The sequence below is a fragment of the Cherax quadricarinatus genome, chromosome 29 (assembly GCF_038502225.1).
Source record: "Cherax quadricarinatus isolate ZL_2023a chromosome 29, ASM3850222v1, whole genome shotgun sequence".
NCBI classification, from domain to species: domain Eukaryota; kingdom Metazoa; phylum Arthropoda; class Malacostraca; order Decapoda; family Parastacidae; genus Cherax; species Cherax quadricarinatus.
Window position 1 is genome coordinate 12,758,839 of NC_091320.1, and position 22,996 is coordinate 12,781,834.

At 44.3% G+C, this 22,996-nt stretch overlaps 1 protein-coding gene across 1 annotated transcript in view; it reads left to right on the top strand.

Moving 5' to 3' along the window:
* Window positions 1–22,996, top strand: part of LOC128690364 (reelin) — an 871,665-nt gene that overhangs the window by 576,509 nt on the left and 272,160 nt on the right. The window contains exons 40-43 of the mRNA XM_070089797.1: window positions 5,597–5,820; window positions 6,885–7,108; window positions 7,426–7,570; window positions 19,679–19,863. Coding sequence (XP_069945898.1) covers window positions 5,597–5,820; window positions 6,885–7,108; window positions 7,426–7,570; window positions 19,679–19,863 — 778 coding nt within the window. The remainder of the gene's footprint in view (window positions 1–5,596; window positions 5,821–6,884; window positions 7,109–7,425; window positions 7,571–19,678; window positions 19,864–22,996) is intronic.

Consider the following 22,996-nt stretch of genomic DNA (forward strand, 5'->3'; position numbering starts at 1 on the left):
TTCTCAGTGCCAGGCACTCTCCCTGAATCACCCTCAGCACCTCTCAGTACCTGGCACTCTCTCTGCATCATTCTCAGCACTTCTCAGTGCCAGGCACTCTCCCTGTATGATTCTTAGCACATCTTAGTACTTTGCACTCTCCCTGCATCACCCTCAGCACCTCTCAATGTCTGGCACTCTTCCTGCCTCATCTTCAGCACCTCTCAGTATATGGCACTTTCCCTGCATCGTCGTCAGCACTTCTCAGTGCCAGGCACTCTCCCTGTATGATTCTTAGCACCTCTTAGTACTTTGCACTCGCCCTGCATCACCCTCAGCACCTCTCAATGTCTGGCACTCTTCCTGCCTCATCTTCAGCACCTCTCAGTATATGGCACTTTCCCTGCATCGTCGTCAGCACTTCTCAGTGCCAGGCACTCTCCCTGCATCATTATCAGCACCTCTCAGTACCTGGCACACTTCCTGCATCATCCTCAGCACCTCTCAGTACTTGGCACTCTCCCTGCATCATCGTCAGCACCTCTCCGTACCTGGCACTGTCCCTGCATCTTCCTCAGTACCTGGCACTCTCCCTGCATCACCCTCAGCACCTCTCAGTACTTGACACTCTCCCTGCATCACAGTCAGCACCTCTCAATACCTGGCACTCTCCCTGCATCGTCCTCAGCACTTCTCAGTGCCAGGCACTCTCCCTGAATCACCCTCAGTACCTCTCAATAACTGGCACTCTCCCTGCATCATTCTCAGCACTTCTCAGTGCCAGGCACTCTCCCTGTATGATTCTTAGCACCTCTTTGTACTTTGCACTCTCCCTGCATCACCCTCAGCACCTCTCAATGCCTGGCACTCTTCCTGCCTCATCTTCAGTACCTCTCAGTACCTGGCAGTTTCCCTGCATCATTCTCAGTACTTCTCAGTGCCAGGCACTCTCTCTGCAACATCCTCAGCACCTCTCAATACCTGTCACACTTCCTGCATCATCCTCAGCACCTCTCAGTTCTTGGCACACTTCCCGCGTCATCCTCAGCACCTCTCAGTAGCTTGCACTCTCCCTGCATCATCCTCAGCACCTCTCAGTGCCAGGCACTCTCCCTGCATCAGCCTCAGCACTTCTCAGTGCCAGGCACTCTTCCTGCATCATCCTCAACACTTCTCAGTGCCAGGCACTCTTCCTGCATCACCCTCAGCACTTCTTAGTGCCAGGCACTCTCCCTGCATCATCCTCAGCACTTCTCAGTGCCAGGCACTCTCCCTGCATCACCCTCAGCACTTCTTAGTGCCAGGCACTCTCCCTGCATCACCCTCAGCACTTCTCAGTGCCAGGCACTCTCCCTGCATCACCCTCAGCACTTCTCAGTGCCAGGCACTCTCCTTGCATCACCCTCAGTACCTTTCACACCTCGCTGGTATTACCATCAGTGGCTGAGGATACTCACTCCGGCCGCCACACATACCGTATAAACACTGAGAATTGATTGATATCTCTGACATGAAGACTCATCTGTTACACAAATGACCAGCACATAGAGGAGAGGAGTTTACGACGACGTTTCGGTCCGACTTGGACCACTTACAAAGTCACACTGTGACTTTGTAAATGGTCCAAGTCGGACCGAAACGTCGTCGTAAGCTCCTGTCTTCTATGTGCGGGTTATTTGTGTATCGTTCCAGTCACATATTGTGCCTTTTTTTGTTACTCGTCTATGTCATCAGAATTAGTTAGCCTTCACGTCATTTCTACTCAGTCAGTTATATAGAGTTTACTAATTAACGTAGGAACTTAAATACATTCCTTTCATATATACACTCCGGTGTATATACCTTATTGGAGAGTATTCTGGGCGATTTCAACTTCACGTCTCTCATTTTTTTGTGAAGATGAATGTTTATCTTGCTTGCTAACAATTATTTTTCTTATTTATCAGTACTAACTTTTAGTGTATATACCCTGGGAGAAATACATCCCTGAGTGTATATACTGTACTCTTGAATCATACACCTTTGGGTGTATATGTACTATACTATCGGTCTGGAGTTTTGCGACTCTCTGATCGCGGGTTCTAACCCCGCCCGTGGTATGGTTTGTATATACGCTGAGAAACACTGAGAAACATACAAATCTGGGTGTATATACGAGAGATATGTATCTCAGGGCATATACACTGAAGAGCAGTACACTGGAGTAATAACTAGGTCTATATACTGGGGTGATGACAGAGTATATACACTAGAATAAGGGCCGGGTATATACATTGTAGTAAGGGTAGGTTATATACACTGCAGTAAAGGCAGGGTATATACCCTGCAGTAAGGGCAAGGTGTATACTGTGCACTGTTGTAAGAGGAGGGTCTATGCACTGGTGTGAGGACAGGATATATACAATAAAGTAGGGGCAGGATATATACTGTACGCTGGGGTGAGGGAAGGGTTTATACACTGGAGTGAGGACAGGATATACATTGGAGTAAGGGCAGGGTATATACTGTACACTGGAGTAAGGGCAGAGTATATACACTGGAGTGAGGACAGGGTATATACACTGGAGTGATGGCAGGGTATATATACTGAAGTGAGGGCAGGGTACATATATTGGAGTAATTGCAGGGTATATACAACCGAGTGAGGGCAGGGTATATACACCGGAGTGAGGGCAGGCTATATACACTGGGGTGAGGGATGTTTATATGCAATGGAGTGAGGGATGGAGTGAGGACAGGGTATATACACCGAAGTGAGGGCAAGGTATATACACTGGAGTGAGGGCAGGGCATATACACCGGAGTGAGGGTAGGGTATATACACTGGAGTTGGGGCAGGGTTTATACACAGGAATGAGAGCAGGGTATGTACTCTGAAGTGAGGACAAGGTATATACACCGGAGTGAGTGCAGGGTCTATGCACAGGATTGACGGCAGGGCATGTACACTGAAGTGAGGACAGGATATATACACCGGAGTGAGGGCAGAGTATATACACCGGAATGAGGGATGGGTATATACACAGGAGTGAGGACAAGATATATGCACTCTAGTGAGGACAGGATATATACAATGGAGTGGGGGCAGGATATATACACAGGAGTGAGGGCAGGGTATATACACAGGAAGACAGGATATATATATACACGGAAACACAAGGAAGGAGGAACATTGCAGCAGGCCTACTGGCCCATACTAGGCAAGTCTTTCTTAAACCCAGACCAACTAACAAAAAAAGTTGCCAACTCATTTTCAATGCCACCCAGACAATAAGCTTCGATAAGACTATTAATTCATAAGCATTTCCTACATGAATCTAACCCCTCTCACTCATGTATGTATCTAACCTAAATTTGAAGCTAGCCAAGGTTTTAGCTTCAATAGCCCTACTAGGCAGACTGTTCTACCCATCAGCTACTCTATTTCCAAACCAATATTTCTACGTCCTTTCTGAATCTAACTTATCCAATGTGAATCCAATATATCGAGTTCTTTCTTGGAGGGATATCCTCAAGACTTCATTTATATCTCCTCTGATAATACCCATCGTCCACTTATACACTTCAGTCATGTCTCCCCTTATTCCATGTCTTACAAGTGAATGTAGTTTAAGGGATTTCAATATTTCTTAGTATGGAAGATTTCTTATGCATTGAACTTCGAGCAGGGTATATACTCCGGAATGAGAGCAAGGAACATACACTGAGAGCAGGGTATATACCCTAGATTGAGAGCAGGGAACATACACTAAGAGAAGGGTATATACCCTGGATTGAGAGCAGGGAACATACACTGAGAGCAGGGTATATACCCTGGATTGAGAGCAGGGAACATACACTGAGAGCAGACTATATACTCTGGATTGAAAGCAGGGAACATGCACTGAGAGCAGGTTATAAACTCTGGATTGAGAGCAGGGAACATACACTGAGAGCAGGGTATATACACTGGAGTTAGGGCAGGTAATATACACTGGAATAAGAGCAGGGTATATAAACTGGAGTAAGGGCAGAGTATATACGCTTGAGTGAGGTCAGGATATATACATTGGAGTGACATATACAGCATATGACATAGACACATATACAGCATCTGGGTATCTTTATTTGTAGATATTTCGCCATCCAGTGGCTTTATCACTGCGGTACAAGGGCAGAATCTGAAGAATGTAGAACTGTATACAAAAGAGGAGGTAATCAGTCCCTCAGCCTTGAAGTTGGTGACCAGCACCGTAGTCTTGAAGGAAGTGAAGCACAGTCATGGAGATTGGTGCTTATATACTGGCGACATGTACGAAGTGTTCTTCACAAACTCGAAGCCTGAGGGACTGATTACCTCATCTTCAGACTCTGACTTTGTATTGTGTTGTTATTAAAGCCACTGGTGGGCGGAACGTCTACAAATAAAAATACCCGGATGTTGCACATATGTTATCTAATTCTTCATCTTGTCGGTATTGCATTTGTGTACATATATATGCAATGGACTGAGGGCAGGGTATATACACCGGAGTGAGGGCAGGGTATATACACCGGAGTGAGGGCAGGGAATATACACCGGAGTGAGGGCAGGGTATGTACACCGGAGTGATGGCAGGGTATATACACCGGAGTGAGGGCAGGGTATATACACCGGAGTGAGGGCAGGGTATATACACCGGAGTGAGGGCAGGGTATATACACCGGAGTGATGGCAGGGTATATACACCGGAGTGAGGGCAGGGTATATACACCGGAGTGAGGGCAGGGTATATACACCGGAGTGAGGGCAGGGTATATACACCGGAGTGAGGGCAGGGTATATACACCGGAGTGAGGGCAGGGTATATACACCGGAGTGAGGGCAGGGTATATACACCGGAGTGAGGGCAGGGTATATACACCGGAGTGAGGGCAGGGTATATAAACCGGAGTGAGGGCAGGGTATATACACCGGAGTGAGGGCAGGGTATATACACCGGAGTGAGGGCAGGGTATATGTACTAAAGTGAGGGCAGGGTATGTGCACTGGAGTGAGGGCAGGGTATATGCATTGGAGTGAGGGCATGGTATATACACTAGAGTGAGGGCAGGGTATATATATTAGAGTGAGGGGAAAGGTATATACACTGGAGTGAGGGCAGGATATATGCACTTAAGTGATGGCAGATTATATACACTGGAGTGAGAGCAGGGTATATACAATAGAGTGAAGGGTAAAGGTATATACACTGGAGTGAAGGGAAAAGGTACATACACTGGAGTGAGGGCAGGGTATATACATTAGAGTGAAGGGATAGGTATATACACTGGAGTGAGGGCAAGGTATACACACTGAACTGATTGCAGGGTCTGACTGAGGTCAGAGTATATACACTAGAGTGAGGGGGGAAAGGTATATGCACTGGAGTGATGGGAGGATATATACACTGGAGTGAGGGCAAGGTATATACGAGAAGACGTTTCGTTCCGTCCTGAAACATAGTCCGTGAAGGACCGAAACGTCCGTCACAGTAACGTGCTAATTGTCTCAGCCATTGTATTATCGCTAAAAAAATGTTCGACTGTATCTGACCTTAATAATAACAGAGTTATTATTAATTATTATTATTATTATTATTTTCTTGGTGGAGGTCAGTTGAGAGTCGGGTGTGGCGAGGTAACTGCGCAGGAGCACAATGTATCCCTGGAGTACAGTACTGATTATGGTGTTACATGGAGGACGGTACGACCACTGCCTGCGGTACCATCCTCCAGTCCTGACTGTCTGCACGAGCTGCGCTCACCTACGCTCTTCTACCCCAACAGTGACCGCAAGTGGTCCAGAGTGGTCATTCCCCTCACCGCCCTCCAGATCTGCGGGTCAGTTCAAGCAGCACTCTGACCTGCACTACATGTTGCTGTATACTTTACTGTGACACTAATAAAAATGCATTTAAGATTGTCGTGCATTATATATTTATTTTAGAGTACGTATGGTTTCACCCACAGAGTGGAGGTATCACTATACCACGTTCCGGTCCATCCTGGATCATTACCGTCTCGAGACGTAATGATGGTCCAAGACGGACAGAAAACATCGACCATTTTCTTCTCCAATTTGTTGTTATTTATAAATTAGTTCACCTAAGATAATATAACTTCCACACTTCCATCAGTGCTCTGATACACCACATGTAATCAGTTCAATGAATATTTTTGGATCTCTTTTACTGTGTAAAGAAATGCAAAACGAAAATAATATTACCGAAGACCTTCATAAACAATACTGATAGAGGAATGATGACTTTAGTGTTTGTAAACTATAGGCTATGTAGGCTTGAGGAGTCCTAGAATGAACTATTTGGTATGTAGATTCTGGAGTCGTAAAATAAATTGCAGGTTATGGAATGTGGTTAATCGTAGAATAAATTATAGGCTATGTATTGTGGCAAGTCGTAGAAAGAAAGATGCAATAATCTGTCTTTAATGTTGCAATGCAGAGCATCTCACCGTTTGGGTCAGCATCCGCAATGTAATTCTTGCAAGAACATGAATCTGTTAGTAACTAACAAAACAGAATGTTTTTAGTTTTCTGGTCTGTATACACTGCCTGTCACACTGACTACCTCAATAGCTATACCTGCACTGTATACTCATCCTACTTCTAGAAGACATCCTACGATATAATTCTGGCTTAAATTTGTATATGACACAGGTTATGAATGGTGCGTAAGAGAAAGGAACATACACGAACATCAGCCCTACATGAACAATAGCGCACCTCACATAGGAAACAGATGCCCAGAGCCAACACCTGTGATACCCGCAGCGTTCCGCAACTTACTGTTGCGGAACCTTCTCCTCTACCAAGCATTTTTCATATTTTTGTATTTAATTTAGCTGCATTAAGCTGTTGTTCATTGCGGCACATTGTTGTGTACCAGGCGAGCGAGGTTCCGCTGGTGGCAGGGATACTACCGAGCACGTGAGTCTGCTATACCCTGGGGTGTGGATAATGTCTACATTGGTCCCTCCTGCATCCACCACTGTGGTGGCCATGGCTACTGCATCAACGGTGACCAATGCATCTGCGATGACAACTTTGATGGCGATGACTTCTGTATCCTCATGTATGAGACACCACAGACGCTCAGTGAAGACTTCGAGAGTTAGTCTTATTATTTATCTGTACTGTACCTTGTCTAGGGAACCCTTAATTATTAATAGACAGAAGCTGTGTACAGTCACAAACAGAAGTATTGAAGCAAAACTCCGAAATATTTGAGTCTGTTTAGTGTTCTGACAAACTTCACATAAGCATATACAGAGACTTTTGATGGTGTGTTTTGTTATGCCACGTGGATCTTCATACCTATACAAATCTTCTATATAGTTATGTAGTAAAAAATATGTAAGAGTCATCAATTAATTTTAACACAGTTCTGTATATTTGTAATGATTAAACGTGATATTATCTACCAACAGAGGGAGGGTTGAGTGAAAGGTTTGAGAAGTGGTCCGGGGCTGAGGTGTCTCGGTTCTGTGGTGTGATGACAGGTGAAGCTCTCCTCTTCTCTCAGCAGGGAGAAAGGATGCTCGTTACTCTTGATCTTGACCTCACACACGGCAGGTATGTTACTCATGATCTTGACCTCACACACGGCAGGTATGTTACTCTTGATCTTGACCTCACACACGGCAGGTATGTTACTCATGATGTCGACCTCACACACGGCAGGTATGTTACTCTTGATCTTGACCTCACACACGGCAGGTATGTTACTCATGATCTCGACCTCACACACGGCAGGTATGTTACTCATAATCTTGACCTCACACACGGCAGGTATGTTACTCTTGATCTTGACCTCACACACGGCAGGTATGTTACTCATGATCTTGACCTCACACACGGCAGGTATGTTACTCATGATCTCGACCTCACACACGGCAGGTATGTTACTCACGATCTTGACCTCACACACGACAGGTATGTTACTCATGATCTCGACCTCACACACGGCAGGTATGTTACTCATAATCTTGACCTCACACACGGCAGGTATGTTACTCTTGATCTTGACCTCACACACGGCAGGTATGTTACTCATGATCTTGACCTCACACACGGCAGGTATGTTACTCATGATCTCGACCTCACACACGGCAGGTATGTTACTCACGATCTTGACCTCACACACGACAGGCATGTTACTCATGATCTCGACCTCACACACGGCAGGTATGTTACTCATAATCTTGACCTCACACACGGCAGGTATGTTACTCTTGATCTTGACCTCACACACGGCAGGTATGTTACTCATGATCTTGACCTCACACACGGCAGGTATGTTACTCATGATCTCGACCTCACACACGGCAGGTATGTTACTCACGATCTTGACCTCACACACGACAGGTATGTTACTCATGATCACGACATCACACACGGCAGGTATGTTTCTCATGATCTTGACCTCACACACGGCAGGTATGTTACTCATGATCCTGGCCTCACACACGGCTGGTATGTTACTCATGATCCTGACCTCACACACGGCAGGTATGTTACTCATGATCTTGACCTCACACACGGCAGGTATGTTACTCATGATCTTGACCTCACACACGGCAGGTATGTTACTCATGATCTCGACCTCACACACGGCAGGTATGTTACTCATGATCTCGACCTCACACACGACAGGTATATTACTCATGATCTCGACCTCACACACGACAGGTATGTTACTCATGATCTCGACCTCACACACGACAGGTATGTTACTCATGATCTTGACCTCACACACGGCAGGTATGTTACTCATGATCTTGACCTCACACACGGCAGGTATGTTGCTCATGATCTTGACCTCACACACGGCAGGTATGTTTCTCATGATCTCGACCTCACACACGACAGGTATGTTACTCATGATCTTGACCTCACACACGGCAGGTATGTTACTCATGATCTTGACCTCACACACGGCAGGTATGTTACTCATGATCTTGACCTCACACACGGCAGGTATGTTACTCATGATCTTGACCTCACACACGGCAGGTATGTTACTCATGATCTCGACCTCACACACGACAGGTATGTTACTCATGATCTCGACCTCACACACGGCAGGTATGTTGCTCATGATCTTGACCTCACACACGACAGGTATGTTACTCATGATCTCGACCTCACACACGGAAGGTATGTTACTCATGATCTCGACCTCACACACGACAGGTATGTTACTCATGATCTCGACCTCACACACGACAGGTATGTTACTCATGATCTCGACCTCACACACGACAGGTATGTTACTCATGATCTCGACCTCACACACGGCAGGTATGTTACTCATGATCTTGACCTCACACACGGCAGGTATGTTACTCATGATCTTGACCTCACACACGGCAGGTATGTTACTCATGTTCTCGACCTCTCACACGGCAGGTATGTTACTCATGATCTCGACCTCACACACGGCAGGTATGTTACTCATGATCTTGACCTCACACACGGCAGGTATGTTACTCATGATCTTGACCTCACACACGGCAGGTATGTTACTCATGATCTTGACCTCACACACGGCAGGTATGTTACTCATGATGTTAACCTCACACACAGCAGGTATGTTACTCATGATCTTGACCTCACACACGGCAGGTATGTTACTCATGATCTTGACCTCACACACGGCAGGTATGTTACTCATGATCTCGATCTCACACACGACAGGTATGTTTCTCATGATCTTGACCTCACACACGACAGGTATGTTACTCATGATCTTGACCTCACACACGACAGGTATGTTTCTCATGATCTTGACCTCACACACGACAGGTATGTTACTCATGATCTTGACCTCACACACGGCAGGTATGTTACTCATGATCTTGACCTCACACACGACAGGTATGTTTCTCATGATCTTGACCTCACACACGACAGGTATGTTACTCATGATCTTGACCTCACACACGGCAGGTATGTTTCTCATGATCTTGACCTCACACACGGCAGGTATGTTTCTCATGATCTTGACCTCACACACGACAGGTATGTTACTCATGATCTTGACCTCACACACGACAGGTATGTTTCTCATGATCTTGACCTCACACACGACAGGTATGTTACTCATGATCTTGACCTCACACACGACAGGTATGTTTCTCATGATCTTGACCTCACACACGACAGGTATGTTACTCATGATCTTGACCTCACACACGGCAGGTATGTTTCTCATGATCTTGACCTCACACACGGCAGGTATGTTTCTCATGATCTTGACCTCACACACGACAGGTATGTTACTCATGATCTTGACCTCACACACGGCAGGTATGTTTCTCATGATCTTGACCTCACACACGGCAGGTATGTTTCTCATGATATTGACCTCACACACGACAGGTATGTTACTCATGATCTTGACCTCACACACGACAGGTATGTTTCTCATGATCTTGACCTCACTCACGACAGGTATGTTACTCATGATCTTGACCTCACACACGACAGGTATGTTTCTCATGATCTTGACCTCACACACGACAGGTACGTTACTCATGATCTTGACCTCACACACGGCAGGTATGTTACTCATGATCTTGACCTCACACACGGCAGGTATGTTACTAATGATCTTGACCTCACACACGGCAGGTATGTTACTCATGATCTTGACCTCACACACGGCAGGTATAAACCATACCCCCGGCCGGGATTGAACCCGCGGTCATAGAGTCTCAAAACTCCAGCCCGTCGCGTTAGCCACTAGACCAGCTAGCCACAATAAGATTCATCCAACTAGGTATATTTCTACACCATAGGAAAGTTAGCACAGGCACCTCTGTGACCACAAATGCAAGTTTTTACAGACGAATCTCCAGCTAGCGTGGCCGTGACGAACTCTAGCTCAAGTCCCTTCACTGCCGTCAACATGACTTAAGAAATCGTGTCATAACGATTTCTTAAGTCATGTTGACGGCAGGTATGTTACTCATGATCTTGACCTCACACACGGCAGGTATGTTACTCATGATCTTGACCTCACACACGGCAGGTATGTTACTCATGATCTTGACCTCACACACGACAGGTATGTTACTCATGATCTTGACCTCACACACGGCAGGTATGTTACTCATGATCTTGACCTCACACACGGCAGGTATGTTACTCATGATCTTGACCTCACACACGACAGGTATGTTTCTCATGATCTTGACCTCACACACGACAGGTATGTTACTCATGATCTTGACCTCACACACGACAGGTATGTTTCTCATGATCTTGACCTCACACACGGCATGTATGTTACTCATGATCTTGACCTCACACACGGCAGGTATGTTACTCATAATCTTGACCTCACACACAGCAGGTATGTTACTCATGATCTCGACCTCACACACGGCAGGTATGTTACTCATAATCTTGACCTCACACACAGCAGGTATGTTACTCATGATCTCGACCTCACACACGGCAGGTATGTTACTCATAATCTTGACCTCACACACAGCAGGTATGTTTCTCATGATCTTGACCTCACACACGGCAGGTATGTTACTCTAGACTTATAAAAACCAACAAGGTTGTAACAGACAAGTCAGGCTGATATATATCTTACCATAACAACCAGAGTCAGTCTGAATATCACCAAGTTAATACATTTCACAGATGTTAATACCGACTGAAGTATGTTGTGACGTTAGTGAGGAAGTATTATGAAGCAGTGCATGACTCTCATGGTAACAACATCATTCAGTGTTAGGAGAGTTATGGTAACATCATCCATGATTATGACAGTCATGGTACCATGGTTGAGGACCTTGCATGGTACCGTGACAACACTTACTGATAGGCTTCAAGTTCCCTTCCCCTTACTCGGATCAAACGTGATTGCATCTCGGTCTCCAGGCGCTGTGTGAACCTAATTAGTTCAGGACATCTCCTGGTAACAACAACAACAATAACAACAACTATTATTATTATCATTATTATTATTATTATTATTATTATTATTATTATTATTATTATTATTATTATTATTATTATTATTATTAATTAGTGACATATAGCATGAGAGATTACCGATGTCTCTACTCCCTAGTTATGTATATACTCCGTAGCCATACATCTACTCCCTAGTTAATGTATCTACTCCCTACTTATGTATCTACTCCCAAGATAATGTATCTACTCCCCAGTTATGTTTCTACTCCCTAATTGATGTATCCACTCCCTAGTTATGTATCTAATCCCTAGTTATGCATCTACTACCTTGCTATGAATCTACTCCCTATTTATGTATCTACTCCCTAGTTAATGTATCTACTTCCTACTTATGTATCTACTCCCAAGATAATGTATCTACTCCCAAGATAATGTAACTACTCCCCAGTTATGTTTCAACTCCCTAATTAATGTATCCACTCCCTAGTTATGTATCTAATCCCTAGTTATGCATCTACTACCTAGTTATGAATCTACTACCTAGTTATATATCTACTCCCTAGTTAATATAACTACTCGGTAGTTATGTATCTACTCCCAAGATTACGTATCTACTCCCTAGTTATGTATCTACTCCCTGCGTAATGTATCTTGTCCCTAGTTAACGTATCTACTCCCAAGTTAATGTATCTACTCCCTAGTTATGTATCTAATCCCTAGTTAATGTATCTACTCCCTAGTTAATGTATTTATTCCCTAGTTAATGTATCTACTCCCTAGTTAATGTATCTACTTCCTGGCTAATGCATCTACTCCCTGGTTATGTATCTACTCCCTGGTTATGTATCTACTCCCTAGTTAATGTATCTAATACCTAGTTATGTATCTTCTCCTTAGTTATGTATCTCCTCCCTAGATATGTATCTACTCCCTAGTTATGTATCTACTCCCTAGTTAGGTATCTACTCCCTAGTTAATGTATCTACTCCCTAGTTTTGTTTCTGCTCCCAGGATAGTGTATCTACTCCCTATAGTTAATGTATCTACTCCCTAGTTATATATCTACTCGCTAGTTATGTCTCTACTCCCTAGTTATGTATCTTCTCCCTATAGTTAATGTATCTACCCCCTAGTTAGTGTCTGTTCACTTGTTTATGTAACTACTTCCTGGTTAATGTATGTACCCCCTAGTTAATGTATATACACCCTAGTTATTGTGTATACTCCCTAGTTAATATATCTACTCCCTAGTTAATTAATCAAATCCATAGTTACGTATCTACTCCCTAGTTAGGTGTCTACTCTCTAGGTAATGTATCTACTCCCAAGATAATGTATCTACTCCCTAGTTATGTATCTACTCCCAAGTTATGTATCTTCTCCCTAGTTATGTATCAACTCACGAGATAATGTATCTACTCCCTAGTTATGTATCTGCTATCTATAGTTAATGTGTCTACTCCCTAATTAATGTCTCTGACTTAAGAAATCGTAATGACACGATTGCAAATAAACCATACCCCCGGCCGGGATTGAACCCGCGGTCATAGAGTCTCAAAACTCCAGCCCGTCGCGTTAGCCACTAGACCAGCTAGGTCTAGTGGCTAACGCGACGGGCTGGAGTTTTGAGACTCTATGACCGCGGGTTCAATCCCGGCCGGGGGTATGGCCCTAATTAATGTATCTAATCCGTATAATTAATGTATCTTACTTTACTGACTGGTGCTTCTTACTTAACTGACTGGTACTTCTTACTTTACTGACTGGTGCTTCTTACTTCACTGACTGGTACTTCTTACTTTACTGACTGGTGCTTCTTCACTGACTGGTGCTTCTTACATCACTGACTGGTACTTCTTTCTTTACTGACTGGTGCTTCTTCACTGACTGGTGCTTCTTCACTGACTGGTGCTTCTTACTTTACTGACTGGTGCTTCTTCACTGACTGGTGCTTCTTACATCACTGACTGGTACTTCTTACTATACTGACTGGTGCTTCTTCACTGACTGGTGCTTCTTCACTGACTGGTGCTTCTTACATCACTGACTGGTACTTCTTACTATACTGACTGGTGCTTCTTCACTGACAGGTGCTTCTTACATCACTGACTGGTAGTTCTTACTTCACTGACTGGTGCTTCTTACATCACTGACTGGTACTTCTTACTTCACTGACTGGTGCTTCTTACATCACTGACTGGTACTTCTTACTTTACTGACTGGTGCTTCTTCACTGACTGGTGCTTCTTACATCACTGACTGGTACTTCTTACTTCACTGACTGGTGCTTCTTACATCACTAACTGGTACTTCTTATTTTACTGACTGGTACTTCTTACTTCACTGACTGGTGCTTCTTACATCACTGACTGGTACTTCTTACTTTACTGACTGGTGCGTCTTCACTGACTGGTGCTTCTTACATGACTGACTGGTACTTCTTACTTTACTGACTGATGCGTTTCACTGACTGGTGCTTCTTACATCACTGACTGGTGATTCTTACTTCACTGACTGGTGATTCTTACTTCACTGACTTGTACTTCTTGATTCACTGACTGGTGCTTCTTACTTCACTGACTTCTGCTTCTTACTTCACTGATTGATCTTCACTGACTGGTACTTCTTACTTCACTGACTGATACTTCTTACTTCACTGACTGGTACTTCTTACTTCACTGACTGGTACTTCTTGCTTCACTGACTGGTGTTTCTTACTTCTCTGACTGGTGCTTCTTACTTCACTGACTGGTACTTCTTACTTCACTGACTGGTGCTTCTTCCTTCACTGACTGGTGCTTCTTCCTTCACTGACTGGTGCTTCTTCCTTCACTGACTGGTACTTCTTACATCACTGACTGGTGCTTCTTCCTTCACTGACTGGTGCTTCTTCCTTCACTGACTGGTGCTTCTTCCTTCACTGACTGGTGCTTCTTACTTCACTGACTGGTACTTCTTACATCACTGACTGGTGCTTCTTCCTTCACTGACTGATGCTTCTTCCTTCACTGACTGGTGCTTCTTCCTTCACTGACTGGTGCTTCTTCCTTCACTGACTGGTACTTCTTACATCACTGACTGGTGCTTCTTCCTTCACTGACTGGTGCTTCTTCCTTCACTGACTGGTGCTTCGTCCTTCACTGACTGGTACTTCTTACATCACTGACTGGTGCTTCTTGCTTCACTGACTGGTGCTTCTTACATCACTGACTGGTGCTTCTTCCTTCACTGACTGGTGCTTCTTACTTCACTGACTGGTGCTTCTTGCTTCACTGACTGGTGCTTCTTACATCACTGACTGGTGCTTCTTACATCACTGACTGGTGCTTCTTACTTTACTGACTGGTGCTTCTTCCTTCACTGACTGGTGCTTCTTACTTCTCTGACTGGTACTTCTTCCTTCACTGACTGGTGCTTCTTACTTCACTGACTGGTGCTTCTTACTTCACTGACTGGTGCTTCTTACTTCACTGACTGGTGCTTCTTCCTTCACTGACTGGTGCTTCTTACTTCTCTGACTGGTACTTCTTCCTTCACTGACTGGTGCTTCTTGCTTCACTGACTGGTGTTTCTTACTTCTCTGACTGGTACTTCTTCCTTCACTGACTGGTGCTTCTTGCTTCACTGACTGGTGTTTCTTACTTCACTGACTGGTACTTCTTCCTTCACTGACTGGTGCTTCTTGCTTCACTGACTGGTGTTTCTTACTTCTCTGACTGGTACTTCTTACTTCACTGACTGGTACTTCTTTCTTCACTGACTGGTGTTTCTTACTTCACTGACTGGTGCTTCTTACTTCACTGACTGGTACTTCTTTCTTCACTGACTTGTGCTTCTTACTTCACTGACTGGTGCTTCTTACTTCACTGACTGGTGCTTCTTACTTCACTCGCTAGTGCTTCTTACTTTACTGACTGGTGCTTCTTACTTCACTGACTGGTGCTTCTTCACTGACTGGCGCTTCTTACTTCACTGACTGGTGCTTCGTACTTCACTGACTGGTACTTCTTTCTTCACTCACTTGTGCTTCTTACTTCACTGACTGGTGCTTCTTTCTTCACTGACTGGTGCTTCTTACTTCACTGACTGGTACTTCTTTCTTCACTGACTTGTGCTTCTTACTTCACTGACTGGTACTTCTTTCTTCACTGACTGGTACTTCTTTCTTCACTGACTTGTGCTTCTTACTTCACTGACTGGTACTTCTTACTTCACTGACTGGTGCTTCTTTCTTCACTGACTGGTGTTTCTTACTTCACTGACTGGTGCTTCTTTCTTCACTGACTGGTACTTCTTGCTTCACTGACTGGTGCTTCTTACTTCACTGACTGGTGCTTCTTACTTCACTGATTGGTACTTCTTTCTTCACTGACTGGTGCTTCTTACTTCACTGACTGGTGCTTCTTTCTTCACTGACTGGTGCTTCTTACTTCACTGACTGGTACTTTTTCTTCACTGACTGGTGCTTCTTACTTCACTGACTGGTGCTTCTTACTTCACTGACTGGTGCTTCTTACTTCACTGACTGGTGCTTCTTACTTCACTGACTGGTACTTCTTTCTTCACTGACTGGTGCTTCTTACTTCACTGACTGGTGGTGCTTCTTACTTCACTGACTGGTACTTCTTTCTTCACTGACTGGTGCTTCTTACTTCACTGACTGGTGCTTCTTTCTTCACTGACTGGTACTTCTTTCTTCACTGACTGGTGCTTCTTACTTCACTGACTGGTGCTTCTTACTTCACTGACTGGTGCTTCTTTCTTCACTGACTGGTGCTTCTTACTTCACTGACTGGTGCTTCTTACTTCACTGACTGGTACTTCTTTCTTCACTGACTTGTACTTCTTACTTCACTGACTTGTGCTTCTTTCTTCACTGACTGGTGCTTCTTACTTCACTGACTGGTGCTTCTTACTTCACTGACTGGTACTTCTTTCTTCAATGACTTGTGCTTCTTACTTCACTGACTGGTGCTTCTTACTTCACTCGTGCTTCTTACTTCACTGACTGGTGCTTCTTACTTTACTGACTGGTGCTTCTTACTTCACTGACTGGTGCTTCTTGCTTCACTGACTGGTGTTTCTTACTTCTCTGACTGGTACTTCTTACTTCACTGACTGGTACTTCTTTCTTCACTGACTTGTGCTTCTTACTTCACTGACTGGTACTTCTTACTTCACTGACTGGTACTTCTTGCTTCACTGACTGGTGTTTCTTACTTCACTGACTGGTACTTCTTGCTTCAGTGACTGGTGTTTCTTACTTCACTGACTGGTGTTTCTTACTTCACTGACTGGTACTTCTTGCTTCACTGACTGGTACTTCTTACTTCACTGACTGGTGCTTCTTACTTCACTGACTGGTGTTTCTTACTTCACTGACTGGTACTTCTTGCTTCACTGACTGGTGTTTCTTACTTCACTGACTGGTACTTCTTACTTCACTGACTGGTACTTCTTGCTTCACTGACTGGTGTTTCTTACTTCACTGACTGGTACTTCTTGCTTCACTGACTGGTGTTTCTTACTTCTCTGACTGGTACTTCTTTCTTCACTGACTGGTACTTCTTACTTCACTGACTGGTACTTCTTACTTCACTGACTGGTACTTCTTGCTTCACTGACTGGTGTTTCTTACTTCTCTGACTGGTACTTCTTTCTTCACTGACTGGTACTTCTTACTTCACTGACTGGTACTTCTTACTTCACTGACTGGTACTTCTTACTTCACTGACTGGTACTTCTTAATTCACTGACTGGTACTTCTTGCTTCACTGACTGGTGTTTCTTACTTCACTGACTGGTACTTCTTACTTCACTGACTGGTACTTCTTACTTCACTGACTGGTGCTTCTTACTTCACTGACTGGTACTTCTTACTTCACTGACTGGTACTTCTTACTTCTCTGACTGGTACTTCTTACTTCACTGACTGGTACTTCTTACTTCACTGACTGGTACTTCTTACTTCTCTGACTGGTACTTCTTACTTCACTGACTGGTGCTTCTTACTTCACTGACTGGTACTTCTTACTTCACTGACTGGTACTTCTTACTTCACTGACTGGTACTTCTTACTTCACTGACTGGTACTTCTTGCTTCACTGACTGGTGTTTCTTACTTCACTGACTGGTACTTCTTACTTCACTGACTGGTACTTCTTACTTCACTGACTGGTGCTTCTTACTTCACTGACTGGTACTTCTTACTTCTCTGACTGGTACTTCTTACTTCACTGGCTGGTACTTCTTTCTTCACTGACTGGTACTTCTTTCTTCACTGACTTGTACTTCTTACTTCACTGACTGGTGCTTCTTACTTCACTGACTGGTACTTCTTACTTCTCTGACTGGTACTTCTTTCTTCACTGACTGGTGCTTCTTTCTTCACTGACTGGTACTTCTTACTTCACTGACTGGTGCTTCTTTCTTCACTGACTGGTACTTCTTACTTCACTGACTGGTGCTTCTTACTTCACTGACTGGTGCTTCTTACTTCACTGACTGGTGCTTCTTTCTTCACTGACTGGTACTTCTTACTTCACTGACTGGTACTTCTTTCTTTACTGACTGGTACTTCTTTCTTCACTGACTGGTGCTTCTTACTTCACTGACTGGTACTTCTTACTTCACTGACTGGTGCTTCTTACTTCACTGACTGGTGCTTCTTACTTCACTGACTGGTGCTTCTTTCTTCACTGACTGGTGCTTCTTACTTCACTGACTGGTGCTTCTTACTTCACTGACTGGTGCTTCTTACTTCACTGACTGGTACTTCTTTCTTCACTGACTGGTACTTCTTTCTTCACTGACTGGTGCTTCTTACTTCACTGACTGGTGCTTCTTACTTCACTGACTGGTACTTCTTTCTTCACTGACTTGTGCTTCTTACTTCACTAACTGGTGCTTCTTACTTCACTGACTGGTACTTCTTCCTTCACTGACTTGTGCTTCTTACTTCACTGACTGGTGCTTCTTTCTTCACTGACTGGTGCTTCTTACTTCACTGACTGGTGCTTCTTACTTCACTGACTGGTGCTTCTTACTTCACTGACTGGTGCTTCTTTCTTCACTGACTGGTACTTCTTTCTTCACTGACTGGTGCTTCTTTCTTCACTGACTGGTGCTTCTTTCTTCACTGACTGGTGCTTCTTTCTTCACTGACTGGTGCTTCTTTCTTCACTGACTGGTGCTTCTTTCTTCACTGACTGGTGCTTCTTTCTTCACTGACTGGTACTTCTTACTTCACTGACTGGTACTTCTTACTTCACTGACTGGTGCTTCTTACTTCACTGACTGGTGCTTCTTACTTCACTGACTGGTGCTTCTTGAGTTCAGTTTGATAGAAAGTTGAAGATCATGCAACATTTTGGAATCTTTATTGAGGAAGCGCTTCAGCAGTCAGTAGCTTCTTCAGTCCCGTGCTGACAACAGTGGAAGATGAGGTGGTGTTTGAGGTCATCCGTCTGGGAGACGGATTACGTCGAACCTCTCCTCGTGTATCACCGTTCTTCTGCGTATTGGACTGAAGAACCCACTTGCTGGCGAACCTTTTCCCCAATAAAGATCTCAAAATGCTATATAAGTGTCACATTCTTCAACTGGTCAATTATCGATACCGTTACATAACATTTGTTAGAAAGTTTACGAGTGTTTTTGCCACTGTGTTGCCACTGTGTTCCCACTTTGTTCCACTGTGTTGCCACTGTGTTCCCTCTGTGTTGCCACTGTGTTCCCACTGTGTTCCAGTGTGGTGCAGTTCTATATAAGGTTCGGATGTTCGGTGGATGAGGCAGTACCTGGTGACGGACCGGTGCTGCTGCAGTACTCTCGTGATGGTGGTATCTCCTGGTCACTCCTGGCTGAGCTCAGCCCGGAGACTGGTGCTCCTGGCGCTAGGCACCACACCCAGCACTTTACCCTACCACTTCCAGGTATATCCAGTACTTTACACTTCCAATCCCAGGTATACACAGCACTTTACACTACCAATCACAGGTACACTCAGCACTTTACACTACCAATCCCAGGTACACCCAGCATTTTGCACTACCAATCCCAGGTACACCCACCACTTTACACTACCAAGCCCAGGTACACCCAGCACTTTACACGACCAATCCCAGGTATACCCAGAACTTTACACTACCAATCCCAGGTATACCCAGAACTTTACACTACCAATATCAAGTACACCCAGCACTTTACACTACCAATCCCAGGTACAAACAGCACTTTATACTACCAATCCCAGGTATACTCAGCACTTTACACTAACAATCCCGGGTATACCCAGCACTGTACACTACCAATCCCAGGTATACCCAGCACTTTACACTACCAATCCCAGGTGCACCCAGCACTTTACACTACGAAACCTACGTACACCCAGCACTTTACTCTACCAATCCCAGGTATACCCAGCTATTTACAGTACCAATCCCGGGTACACCCAGCACTTTGCACTACCATTCCAAGGTACACCCAGCATTTTACACTACCAATCCCAGGTATACCCAGAACTTTACACTACCAATATCAGGTACACCCAACACTTTACACTACCAATCCCAGATACAAACAGCACTTTACACTACCAATCCCAGGTACACACAGCACTTTACACTACGAATCCTACGTACACCCAGCACTTTACACTACCAATCCCAGGTATACCCAGCAATTTACAGTACCAATCCCGGGTATACCCAGCACTTTGCACTACCAATCCCAGGTACATCCAGCACTTTGCACTACCAATCCAAAGTACACCCAGCACTTTACACTACCAATCCCAGGTACACCTAGCACTTTACACTACCAATCCCAGGTATACCCAGCACTTTACACTACCACTCTCAGGTACACCCAGCAGTTTACACTACAAATCCCAGGTAAACCCAGCACTTTACATTACCAATCCCAGGTAAACACAGCACTATACACTACCAGTTCCAGATACACCCAGCACTTTACCAATCTCAGGTACACCCAGCACTTTACACAACCAATTCAAGGTATACCCAGCACTTTATACTACCAATCCCAGGTATACCAAACACTTTACACTACCAATCCCAGGTATACCCAGCAATTTACAGTACCAATCACGGGTACACCCAACACTTTACACTACCAACCCGAGGTATAGCCAGCACTTTACACTTCCAATCTCAGTTACACCCAGCACTTTACACTACCAATCCCAGGTACACCCAGCACTTTACACTACCAATCCCCGGTAGAGCCAGCACTTTACACTACCAATCCCAGGTATGTTCAGCGCTTTACACTGCCAATCCTAGGTACACCCAGTACATCACATTAATAACTGCAGGTACAACCAGTACGTCACATTAATAACTGCAGGTACAACCAGTGCATCACATTAATAACTGCAGGTACACCCAGTACATCACATTAATAACTACAGGTACACCCAGTACATCACATTAATAACTTCAGGTACTCCCAGTACATCACATTAATAAATGCAGGTACACCCAGTACATCACATTAATAACTGCAGGTACAACCAGTACGTCACATTAATAACTGCAGGTACAACCAGTACGTCACATTAATAACTGCAGGTACAACCAGTACGTCACAATAACTGCAGGTACAACCAGTACGTCACATTAATAACTGCAGGTACAACCAGTAGGTCACAATAACTGCAGGTACAACCAGTACGTCACATTAATAACCGCAGGTACAACCAGTACGTCACATTAATAACTGCAGGTACAACCAGTACGTCACATTAATAACTGCAGGTACAACCAGTACGTCACATTAATAACTGCAGGTACAACCAGTACGTCACAATAACTGCAGGTACAACCAGTACGTCACATTAATAACCGCAGGTACAACCAGTACGTCACATTAATAACTGCAGGTACAACCAGTACGTCACATTAATAACTGCAGGTACAACCAGTACGTCACATTAATAACTGCAGGTACAACCAGTACGTCACATTAATAACTGCAGGTACAACCAGTACATCACAATAACTGCAGGTACAACCAGTACGTCACATTAATAACCGCAGGTACAACCAGTACGTCACATTAATAACTGCAGGTACAACCAGTACGTCACATTAATAACTGCAGGTACACCCAGTACGTCACATTAATAACTGCAGGTACACCCAGTACATCACATTAATAACTTCAGGTACTCCCAGTACATCACATTAATAAATGCAGGTACACCCAGTACATCACATTAATAACTGCAGGTACAACCAGTACGTCACATTAATAACTGCAGGTACAACCAGTACGTCACATTAATAACTGCAGGTACAACCAGTACGTCACAATAACTGCAGGTACAACCAGTACGTCACATTAATAACCGCAGGTACAACCAGTACGTCACATTAATAACTGCAGGTACAACCAGTACGTCACATTAATAACTGCAGGTACAACCAGTACGTCACATTAATAACTGCAGGTACAACCAGTACGTCACATTAATAACTGCAGGTACAACCAGTACGTCACAATAACTGCAGGTACAACCAGTACGTCACATTAATAACCGCAGGTACAACCAGTACGTCACATTAATAACTGCAGGTACAACCAGTACGTCACATTAATAACTGCAGGTACACCCAGTACGTCACATTAATAACTGCAGGTACACCCAGTACATCATGTTAATAACTGCAGGTACAACAGTACGTCACATTAATAACTGCAGGTACAACCAGTACGTCACATTAATAACTGCAGGTACTCCCAGTACATCACATTAATAAATGCAGGTACACCCAGTACATCACATTAATAACTGCAGGTACACCCAGTACATCACATTAATAACTGCAGGTACACCCAGTACATCATGTTAATAACTGCAGGTACAACAGTACGTCACATTAATAACTGCAGGTACAACCAGTACGTCACATTAATAACTGCAGGTACAACCAGTACGTCACATTATTAACTGCAGGTACAACCAGTACATCACATTAATAACTGCAGGTACACCCAGTACGTCACATTAATAACTGCAGGTACAACCAGTACATCACATTA